This window comes from Ixodes scapularis, unplaced genomic scaffold (genome assembly GCF_016920785.2).
Source record: "Ixodes scapularis isolate PalLabHiFi unplaced genomic scaffold, ASM1692078v2 PGA_scaffold10__122_contigs__length_95168666, whole genome shotgun sequence".
Taxonomy (NCBI): domain Eukaryota; kingdom Metazoa; phylum Arthropoda; class Arachnida; order Ixodida; family Ixodidae; genus Ixodes; species Ixodes scapularis.
The window spans coordinates 76496735-76508358 of record NW_024609836.1 but is presented as its reverse complement, the minus strand read 5'-3'; the positions used below and the strand labels follow the sequence as shown (position 1 = coordinate 76508358).

General features: G+C 47.6%; 1 protein-coding gene across 1 annotated transcript; it reads right to left on the bottom strand.

Annotated features, from left to right (window-relative positions):
- Window positions 1–3346: 3346 nt before the first annotated feature.
- On the bottom strand, window positions 3347–8211 carry LOC8035086 (serpin B4-like). Its single transcript, XM_040211894.3, has 2 exons — window positions 7411–8211; window positions 3347–3739 (listed from the first exon to the last, which is right to left on the bottom strand). The coding sequence occupies exons 1-2, from the start codon at window positions 8209–8211 to the stop codon at window positions 3353–3355; spliced, it is 1188 nt and encodes a 395-aa protein (XP_040067828.2). The 3' UTR covers window positions 3347–3352.
- Window positions 8212–11624: the final 3413 nt, after the last annotated feature.

Here is an 11624-nt window from a genome sequence, read left to right as displayed (position 1 = left end):
GTGCCTGTTCTTGTTCTGGTGGACGACGCTCGATATCGGTCGCAGAAACAAGGTGTGGCACCCCCGTTTTTGTCTGTTGCAACATTCCATTTTATAGGATGTGTGCGGGCTAATTTTTGCCGGTTTTCGACCATGGTTTCCAGGTCGAGCTGTTTGTTAAGAGTGCATTGTCTATCTTTAGTGACTCTTGTTGCGTTTGTGCAACGTGCTGACAAGAATGCGTTTCTGTTCTTGACTTGTCTGTACTTTTTTTTAAAGTGCATACTGCATTGTCATTGCATTTTTCAGTTCATGGGGAAGGTCAGATTTCACGTTTTACGTAGAATCGGAGAAAGGTGTTTGTTTTTCCACCAAAATAATCCGAGTGTCTTTCTTTGATCTAGTCACTGCTACTTGCAAATTGACTGTTTTTTTGTTTTTTTTACGTTGATGCCTTTTTTTGGGAAAGTTGATTCTTCTTTAGGCTGTGTCACCGCCGGTGCTTTGAGAACAGCACATTTTTATGCCATGTTTTTTGCGCTGTGTTTGAGGGCCGGGCCACGTCTAGTCCTGGTCTACTGTTGACCGAGAAAAAATGCAATACGAACGTGACCCTTATGTCAATCCTCTGGTGCCATGCTTTGAAGATAGCGAGCGGCCTGAAGCACGTTGAGAAGAGAGCAAGCTGTTACGTTTAGAGGGTGTTGACACTTGAGCTGTCGTTACTGTTGCGGAGGGAGATCCGTTCTAGGCCTGCACAATGAGTCAGCGTGTCTTTACAAATTAGGTGGCATCCTTCACCTTGTTTTCTCAGAGTCTGGCGACCTTATAGTCACATATATAAATAAGTATACATACAAAAAGATATATATATAAATATATATATACCTAAACCATAGTTTCCAGGCCTTAGCGGAAAAGGAAGTATATGTAATTATGAGAACATGTTTGTAAACTGCCTTTGACTGCGTATGTGTTCTTGATTTCCGACGGGGAACAGAATAGTCTGTAACATAAGTGTTAATTAAAAGAAGTTTGTTAAAGCTACAAGATGATGACACGTTGTGGACTCTTTTTTTTTTCCTCTCTTAACAGCGCGAGGAAAACAACTCGCGACGGGGATATTTTGACGACATTTATCTACTATTTTGTTGTCTGATGTCAGCTTGAAGAGACTTACAAGCCTCTGTGCACTACACATTTCAGGATGTCGTGTGAATCCTTGGAATGTTTGCCTTTGGTTTCCACGAGGCATCTCATAACAACAAATAAATGGACGAAATTATGTCATTAAATAGACCCTATACCTGGGAAGGAACCCTGGATGGTATTGGTTATATCCCTTGTGTTGGGCGGTATAGCTTGTGCCACATAGCCTAAACCTAGTACTGTCCATTGTACTCTGCATGACTCAGCACCTCTCCTGGCTCCCCCTTTTTCGTTACCCCAAAATAAACGAACGGCACGAATCCAACATTGGGTTCATGCGGTTTGTTTACAGCAGGAACGCGTGCCTCAGTAATTCGCTAAAAAGTTGGTTCGCTCAAATGATCGCTGTTTGCTAAAACGTCATTTGCTTATGTGATGTTAAACCCGGATATATTGAATTCAAAGAAAATCGTAAAATAGTTTGATATATCAATGATTTGATATACGAAAATGTTAAATTAAGCTCTAGTTGAGATTTCTTGGCGCCTCTGCTAATACCGAAGGTCGCGACAAACGGGCAAAGCAGTAACGGCAAAAGGAAAAGGTAAACAAAGATAAAATGTTCAAAGTGTGATTGCACACCGTTGTTGTCGACACACTGACTTGCCGAAGACTTTTTGTTTGCTTATTTTATTTTGGGGCTAGGGAGTCGCGCAGCATCAGCAATGTTCGGGGAAAGGGTGCAGACTATCGTTCCAACAGCGGGCACCCCCTGCTCTCCCTACGCACGTCCGCATGCCCTTCCCCTTGTTTTTGCCATCCCCCACTTTTTTTTTCTTTTTGTGGTTTATTGTTGTTTTTTTTCTCTTACAACTGCTGTTTCGCTGCGTACCTTGTGTATGCTGGCTTGGCGGTCTGCCAGCCGCTTGTGATTTTCAAGGGGATGTTTAGACTTTTTGATATAAACAATAATTCGAAATACCCGAGTGTTTTATAACCGGGCTCGACTTAGACCCATTAAAGGAACCTGACATAAGCTTGATATTACCAGTAATCGCATGCTTTATTTTTTTTTTCTTTTTCAATTCTAGATTTGTGGTTTCTAAACAACATTGACTGGGTGTAGGTGGGTAGCACTATGCGTTTAGTTTTAGAGCGCAGCTCCTAGGCGCCCGATTCCGGCTTGAGTGGCGTCGCCGTTGCCGTCGGCGTAACCGTCCGTGAGGTCACGTAACCTCAGGGGGCCACGTGACCTCGGGGGGGGGGGGGGGGTCACGTGACCTCACGGGGGCCACGTGGCACGTGGCCCCCTTGGCGGACTAGGAGGCAGGATGACGAGGTGAGTAGGGGTGTACCCTCCCCTCAGTACCCTTCCATCCTCCTCCTCAAGAGTTGCGCTGTAATTCGGCGTTACAGAGAGTTAAAAACGGCTTTCATTTTTTTTGTTTTTTTAGGTGAACATTTTTCGAGTTTCGCTACAGTTGAAAAGCATGCATATTTATCACCCACATGCTGATACTTTTTTTTATCTGCATATAGATCTGATTGTATGCATTGATCAAAGATTGTTTTTCTTTTAAGTTTTATTGCAATATTCAGGGCTTAAACAAGACAGTAAATTTTGTAATAAAAATGGTTCTATTGTAACATTGTTTTGGGAATATTCGATTCCACACCTTAAATAATTCGCAGACGTTCATGTTGTGTCTCATCAATCAGCACGTTTCAAAAATGGCTACCGCAATGGACCTTTTTTTAAGAAAAAAAAGAAAAGAAAATTGAATGTTCTTACACTATTCTCGTTGCAATGTCTGGTACGTGTAAAGGCCAGCATGCAGCCATAAAGAAACTCCCTTGCACCACCAACACGTTCTAGATAGTTACGGAGTAGAGGAGATCAACACCTCCACTTACGTTCGAGAGAAGGAAATTATCTCCTCTCCAGCGATCGCTCTGCTAATGCGAAAAAAAGAGTGGAGGGCATTGCGAAAGGGGCTTGTCCTGTAGTCCTTTCGCTGCGGGCACTGAGGCTGTCCAAGCAGATGCGCATGCAAGACGAGATCCACCTCGCGTACATGGTAAACATGCCGGCCGGATATGACGTTTTATGTCGCTTCCGGTCTTTTTCGGGCGGCTAAAAACGTCATACCCGACCGCCACGTTTGCCGTGCAGGCGACGAACGTGCGTCACGTCGCGCATGCCCATCTGGCTCTGAAGCGATGGTCACAACTCGCGAACGCTGCCCGCGAAGAGGACCACGTCCGGGTCTCGAGTCCGCAGCACAAAGAAGAATGGATGGTCTACGGTGAAGTCGATGCCTTCGATGGCACGCCGAGTCATCACGACCCCCGAAGCTGCCGCGGCTTCGGTGCCTTCTTCGTTGACCTCCAGGACGGCCTTGTGGACGGCACTGGACAGCGTGAGGCCTTCAGAGGCGCTCACTCCGGACAGGTCGGCGTCTTCCGTGAACAGATCGGCGGCCCCCATCGACGTGAGCGCGGACCTGAGGTCCACCGTTTGGCTCAGCTTAAATTTGGGGAGCCTGAGCCGCACCTGAGGAACGGCAGCGATCGGTTGCATCGCAGTGGAGACAAACACAGAGGAGTGCAACTTCCTATACCGCCCATGGAACGCAAATTGGAAAACCCTGGGAGGCCGCAGCGCCATTTGAATCCCCTGGTATCTGGTGGCTGTACTAAATTCAACATGGCGGCACAGCGAAACCAAAACCGAAACTGCACGGCAGCGCCATTGTGTTTGGATGGATGGGCGGTAGCTTGCGCCACCTAGAGTTAAAAATATATATATTGTAGCTTTTTTTTTTTTTTTTTTTGCCCGGGATGCGCGTTGTTTTGCTAGGCTTCTGCTGCTTTGCGGCTGGTTTTCGCATTTCAATGCTGGTTAATGTTCGTTGAAACGCACACAAGCCAGCACTGAAAAGCGAGACCAGCAGCAAAGCAGCAGAAACCTAGCAAAGCAACGAAAGTGACACATACACAAAAAATATGCAATGCTTGTCCTTTTGCGTTCATTTTTATTCAACAGACAGTAGAAAATACAGACGAAATTTCTCACTGTTTTGCACACGAGAAACAAAGAAATGAACAACAAAACAAGATAAAACTTTAAGGTTACGTGCGACGAAGGTGATGATATGTGTCCTTGCAAATTTGATTATATAAGTAAGCATATAAGTAAAGACCGACGACGGTGTCTTAATTGCAGCTAAAGGAAACTAAGCAATGAGTACCAAGAAAAACAGCTCAGCTCTTTGGTATTGAGTCTTCATCGAGAACCTGCCCATTCGTTTTTAATATTATCACTTAAATTTAGGAGTGAGTCACTGCTAAACGAAACGGAAAACCAGAGCGGATCGCTCTATCGCTCATCCTCAGTTAATCGAAAAATATTTAGGCTCATATTTTCACTCCTCGCGAACAGACGCGTGAATCGCTGACAACAGTGCCAAATAAACAGCTCACAGCAAAAAGTTTGCCATCTTTTAAAGTGAGCATATGTGCTCGATCTTTATATGTAAAAGTCTACACAGAAGTCTCCAGTAATTTGACAATGACATATTTCTCGCGGCGAGTGAAGAGCAATCCTGAACAATGATAGGATTTGCTTTTGTGATTGGAAACCATCGTAGCTATTGCCAAAATCAAACAATACTCACTACCACTGCGACAGTTAGGTTTTGTTGCAAACATCTAATCAGAAACTTAAGCAAGAGAAGACCAAAAGAGCGTACCGCACGTCCATTCGAACTCGAAACCATTGATATTCCGGCTTTCGGCAGTCATTGTTTCCCCACTTGGCACATCAGGTGGTGTGTTGATGACGAAAATCCATGCTTGACCACATTACACCAACAACAAGTTCCCACGAAAAAGAAAAGACAGCCGCGCGCGCACGAACGCGGGACGAATCTCGCGCCGCGACGCACTCCCAGAAGCGAAACAGCTCACCGGCTCGCGTCCCTCGCGCGTTCTAACGGTCCACCGACTTCCCGGCGCCAGCGGCCAGCGCATCTCGAGGCGCGAGGCGCGGGTTCGGAGCGAGAAAAAGCGCGCCCAAAACACGTTGAAAGAGTGAAAGAGAAAGTTACGATAACAAGCTTTAAACCCATTCACACCTTCAAAACAACTTCAACTTTATTTCGCTTCATAAAATATATGAATCATATTTAATTAAAATGAAATAACAAGTGCCAACAGCCGCTGGGAGCGCGGCAATCGGAAGCAGTTCGCCGGACCGGACAAACGTCATAAGTATACGCGGCGGGACGGAAGTAGCCGAGAGCTTCACCCCACTGACAAACACTTGAAAGAGAACGTTCCACTTTGCGCATGCGCATCAGACAGCGCGCCTAGGGCGCCAAATCCTCCCCTAACGGCGTGCGCATCTCGCGTCCGAAAATCGCATGCGCGTCGCACTGTCTCCTCAGTTGCATAGTGCCGAGAAAAAGGGCTGCCGCCGCCGCACCGAGATACTGGATTCGCCGAGACAGCAGACACGGCTGTCTGGGATCCATTTCATCATACACTTATGGAGGAGGAGGAGGAGGAAGGAAGGAAGAGAGGAGGGAGGGAGAGGAAGGGAGGGGAGGGGAGGTAATAATGGTAGGAATAGCAAACAAAAAAGAAAAAAAAATATAAGAATTACCTAAAGAATAAAAGTACCGCGATCAATAAAAAAAAGGGTAACTATAGTTTCTCCATTTTTTTAATGTTCCCTGGAACTGCTTCTACGCCACCAAAAACAAAAGAAGGAAGAAGCAACAATCAAGATCAAGAAACCGTAATAGAAAAATAATTCGAAGGACCAGAAGTATAGTTTAAATGACAACCGCTGATTTTTTGGCCCACCACCTTGGCTGGGTTTGACCAGGATTATTTTTTTATATATAAATTAACTATTCTAGGGGCAAAATGATATTTTTTATTATGTTAATTTATCTTCAATTAGTTTAAGTCTGCAGTACTAACGCGGGACCATACTTAAGATCTTTAAAGGGATACTTCAGCGAAATTTGAAATATTCCCGTCGTGTTCAAAAATAGGTTGAATATGATCGACAATATCCGTAAATGACAATCGCACGTTTGTATTTTGAGCCTGGTTGCTGTATTTTTCGTTATAAACGGCCCACTCTGGCAAGCGCTCGGAGAAGGCCCAGCGGAGACCACGTGACATCCAACGCAATCGTGACGTAGTTCGTCTCAAGACGAGCAAAGCTACGGCGAGGCTGACGTTGAGAGGATGGCCTAGTCGTTCCAGCCACCGAAGCGGCTGCTTTTGTACGGATTTTGAGTGACGGGTTAATCTTCTGTAATCTTGTAGGGGGACAATAGCGACTTCTGCGACACACAAAAGGCATTCTAGGGACGAGGGGAGTTCCTCTTGCCCCTCTTCTCTCGTCGTGGCCGGAGACGAGACAACCTCCGTCACTAGCTGTCAAGGCTCCTAGACGGGCATTACAAGCGAGGCGTTAGCGACATCCACCAGGTGCTCTTTGCTAATCGTTTAATTCGTTTTAAAATTCCTTTTCGTGACTTTTTTAACAAGATATTGGTATGTTCGATGTGATGCTGCTTTTTTGAACACATATAGGCAAAAAAATGAGCGCCGAAATTTCGTTGTAGTATCCCTCTAATGCCCACGACGATAGATGGCGGCAGCCACTATCGTCGTGGGTCTCCAGCATACACTGTCATGTTCCGTTTTGTTTCAATATGAAAGAAAGTGACGATTTCTAAAAATTGTTGTTTTTCGCGCGCCTCAAAAATTTTGCGTGTTGTTTTTATTTATACCATACTTGCTATAATCCCCCAATAGGGATTGGCAGTATTTTGAAAATGAATAAAACCCTGAAGCTGCAGCGCATCCAGTCATTGCAACTACTCAAAACGTACCCTTGCCGAGGTCATTTAGATTTTCGCGGAGCGAGATGTATTGGGAATAAGAAGCCACCCGCTTCCTGTTTTGCTCGGCTCACTGTCATCTGCGATGCTGCTTTCGCGTAAGAACCGATCGTTGTCCGAATGTGAAGCTACAATGAAGTATTGCTTTCAGGAATATACGCACGCATGAAGGCACGCTAATCCTTCTAGAGAGCCTAAGATAATTAATTTGAAAGAAATGTTTCTTTTTAATTTTTTTCCTTCTTTCTATTGTTTGAGTTTTTCTTCTCAGCTAGCCTCTTCTTTCGAATGCGCGAAGGGTCAATTACTATGATTAGTGGAACCTCGATCTTCAATCAATCCGTCAAAATTAGCATACCTTGGTGACTTCCGTCATGCCATCGAGCAAAGTGGACAGCTTCGACGGCGTCACCTTTCTCTCGAACGCCGGAAGACCGTCCCTCGCGTCCGGCAACAGAACGACCATGAACACCCTCGCACCTTTGTAAAGAATCTCGAGGGCGGTTGCTCCGAGCTCCCTGCTGTGGGCCATCCTGAACTTCCCTCGCTGACTCATCATGTCCACCATCTTAGCGGTCCCGTCGGTCCCGTGGAACTCTTCCCTGGACGTGAACTCGGCGCTGAACTGCGACTCCCACAGGCCCTTGAAGAAGACAGCATTAAGGGCCACCAAGCGTGTCCCAGGGCTCGGTGTACCAGGCGGGAAGAAGTCCTTTATTCTGGACCCGGTCTTCACCTCGACCCAAGAGTTCATCTTGCGCCGAACGCCATCCGGATTCTTCTGGAAGTCGACGGTCTCCAGGGAGCTGTGGTAGTGCTTCTGCAGAAGACTCGCGTACCCTGGCAGCGGCGCGAACTCGTGCGAGGCGTAGATGCGGTTGGCGATGAAGAGGGACACATCCGGAGCTAGGGTCTCCAGGCGATCGAGGATAGCTTCGAACTGTTCGTGGACTGTCCTGTCGCTTCCGTTGTTTGCCTGAAGCACGTTGAGGATCTGCTTTTCCGTGTTGTTCCGGGCCCCGGCCAGGGTCATGGATAACACGGCCGCCACTCCGAACGGCGAGCAGAGGATGTTTCCTCTGGCTCCGTGATCGGCGTGTAGCTGCTTGTACAGGTTCAGAGAGAAAGTGAAGAGGAACTCGCTTACTCCGGCCGCCATTTTGGCCGAGGTCTGCGAGAATTAAGAACCAGGGTATTTCGATTTGTCTTCATAACAGCTATACCTAAATAAATGTCTGTAATAGTAAAAATTAGTTTGGGTAAACTTCTACAGAAAGGTATCTTAGCATAGACCAGGGGTGGCCAAGCTGCGGCTCGCGAGCCGCATGCGGCTCTTCGCGTGGTAAAGTGCGGCTCGCGGCTCCCCCTCCCCCCCCCCCCCCCCCCCCCCCGCCCTCCTCCCGGTCACACGAGCACTTCCCCAAAAAGTGAAATGGAACACGTATTAAATCGAAAGACGGGTTGAGGTTTGGTAGTCTTCTGCTACTGCTACCTTACGTACAGTTGAACTCATTTTTACGCAGATAGATTGATAGTAGTTTGAGTCTTGTTTATTGCTGAAGCCCCAGCCTTGTACCTGCTCCACGAGTAGTAACTTTAGTGCGCTACCACTCTTCTCACGCGCTCAAAGTCTTTCTGAAAATGACTGATTTAGTGGTTTTTGATAACGCTCATCAACTTTCTAATTGGAACCATATGTCTCTTTCTGCTAATTAAAGAGTTAATTCACAGTTTTTAATTAACTGGCTAATTAGTAGGTTTTTGGCAATTTCTAACGTCCGTCGTGGCTGGTAGTGTGTTCGCGAAGACAGCTTCTTTTTTCTTTTTTTTTTAGACGCCCTAATTTTTAGGATTTTTGAAAGTCTTCGCAAAAACACCCGGTATGTATTTTACACCATCATCTCTGCCAAAGAACTTGGAGGAATCGCTTGCTAGTGGAAAGCAGCGTGCGCATGCGCAGAACTTTTGAAAGAAAAATGTCCATTACGGTCATTGATTCCAATATCCCCGCACTCGTCTGCCCGGAGGTGGGGGCTATATAAGCACGTGGAATACGTGGCTATAGGCAACATCAACGTATACCAACGACATGCAATTTCACCCGTTCATTTCCTTACCTTAGGTAATTTTGCCCCTGATTGGCGACGACGGAAGAAGGCCAACGATTGCCCTCCCCGCTTCCTTTTCTTCTCGTCTTTTCTTTTCGATACGTCGAATACCGAGACATCTCGTGCCACAAGCCTCCTCCTCTTCCTTTTTTTTTTTCTTTGTTCTTTCTGCAGCAGGATCGTAGAATGAAATCGCGTGGTGTACTCAGCGCGCTCTAGAGCGCTCTTTCGAGAGCGCTCCAGATCGGAAGGTGGAAAAAGAGCGTGGCGGCGTGATCGTATGGTTCATTCCGAGGGCTTCCCTGCTTCCGAGAGAACTCCCTGGCCCAGTGAGTGCTCTCAGAGGGAGGGAAGCCCTCGGAATGAACTCACGTCGCCTCGCTGTTTCTCCACCACCCGGTCTGGCGCGCTCTCGAACGAGCGCTCGCGCGCTGAGAGTACCACGCGAATTCCCCATTAGAGGCTACCGGAACGAGACTGAATACGGAGAGAAGCTGAGGGAGAGGAGGAGATGAGATCGTGCGGTGACGTCAAAGCTAGGGTGTCCAGCGTTTCAACGCTGTTGATTGTTTATTTATTAAAAAATCGACGTTGTTCTTAGTTGTACTTTTGGGCGCACATGTCACTGTCGACGGGAAAGGAAATTAAGGGAAAAAAAGAGATAGAGGAGAAGAGAGGGGGGAGGGGGAAGGGGATCTTTTCAGAGTGTTGACTTTCCCACGGCTTTCGGTACAGAATCGCGACTCCTGGAACTCCTGAAAACCTCTGGATGTAAGGTCTTCAGGAGCCCCCAGAAGCCGCAAGCAACCCAAATCTCTTGGAAGTCTTAGAGGATCTCGAGTAGTTCCGCGCTTCTCAGGAAGCTGACTACACTCTTGAGTGCCTTGTCCGTAATAGCTCGTGACGCTCTTGGACGCAGGAGTTCCTTCAAGTTGGTACTAGGTAGCCCTAAGCGGGAAAAAGGTATCACGGAGGTTGGTGCGCTCCTCTAGCTTCGTGATCAGTGCAGTGCAGGAGGAGATGTTCGCCGTCGGCCGTTCCTCGCAGGTCTGGCATATGGGGCCAACATCGAGCCTGAAGCGACTTATCCACGCCGGGGTGAAGGCGCTTCAGGTCCGTAATCTGTGCATTACTGCGGCAGTCTGGCGGTCGAAGCCGCGCGATATCCGACCTGGGAAGGCACCCGCCACCACTACCGGGTCCGGGTGCTGTAGGGCGATGGCTCTTCTCACAAGGAGCTTGGCGTCTGAGAAGCGGGGAGCGGTTGAGAGCGGGTACTCGGGGTCCTTGTGATCCCGCACCGCCAGAAAATCAACGACTTCATTCCCTCTAATGCCGCAGTAGCTTGGGAGCCATTGGAAGGCAATGTCGTTGCCTTCCTGCTGAAGCGCGACCGCATCCTGCTCAATTGAACGGGCCAGGGGCGTGGCCCGTTCATGCTGGTGGACTTCCCAACCAGTTTAACCTGTTAAAATTAATACACAGGATAAACAAGTCAAGCTCTTCAGAAAAGTCAACTCGGCATCCAATTTATTATTTTCGTACTTGAGGCCTGCTCACAAGAACTCGGATGCTACACATCCTCGGCGCTGACACAGTACATTCCCGACGCACAGACAGTAGTTTTCGGTGCAAAACAAACAATTTTATTAAAACTATATTGCTTATCTCTCAACACGAAAAATACTAGACGCACGCTAAAAACAGGCAAGAACAATAAAAATACTACACGGATGAGAGAAGCGAACCTGGGTCCCGCCAGTGATGGGGGCGAAGCGGCCTCTTGCGTAGTCGGCAGGGGCGAGGAAATCCGTGTGGCTTGGATGGCATCGGCGATACTCCTCGACACCACCGTCATTCACGAGCACGCACACGTTCGAAGACACGAAGCGACATTTCCAACCCGATATCGTTTCATGACTCTTTAACGTGCACCAGATACACGAAGGCACGCCGGTGAATTTTGACGTCATCGGAGTGACATCGAACGATGACCGCGTCGAAGGACTGTGATGGCGTTGCATAGAGAAAGAAGAGAATTTTCCGAGGCCTTGGTTATTTTAGGTGGTGGGGGTGCTATGTTGCGCTTTTTGGACTCCCAGTATACTTGGAAGCGGGAAGTGACGTCAACGACTAGAGCAAACGCAGATTGGATGTTGACAGAAGAAAACGAAATCAACACCCAATCTGCGCTTGCTGTGTCGTTGACGTCACTTCCCTCTCCCTAGTCTCCTGGGGTGCTATGTTGCGGTTTTTGCACTCCCAGGAGACTTGGGAGAGGGAAGTGACGTCAACGACACAGCAAATGCAGATTGGATGTTGACAGAAGAAAACGAAATCAACACCCAATCTGCGTTTGCTGTGTCGTTGACGTCACTTCCCTCTCCCTAGTCTCCTGGGAGTGCAAAAAGCGAAATATAGCCCCCCTGGGAGTCCAAAATGCGCAACATAGCACCCCAGGTTG

What these genes read in the sequence shown, in the direction of transcription:
- LOC8035086 (XM_040211894.3), bottom strand. Translation starts at nt 8,211, where the DNA reads ATGGCGGCCGGAGTAAGCGAGTTCCTCTTCACTTTCTCTCTGAACCTG. An exon ending in GCATGACGGAAGTCACCAAG is followed by an intron (nt 3,740 to 7,410) that starts GTATGCTAATTT and finishes CGGTATAGGAAG; the next exon opens with TTGCACTCCTCTGTGTTTGT.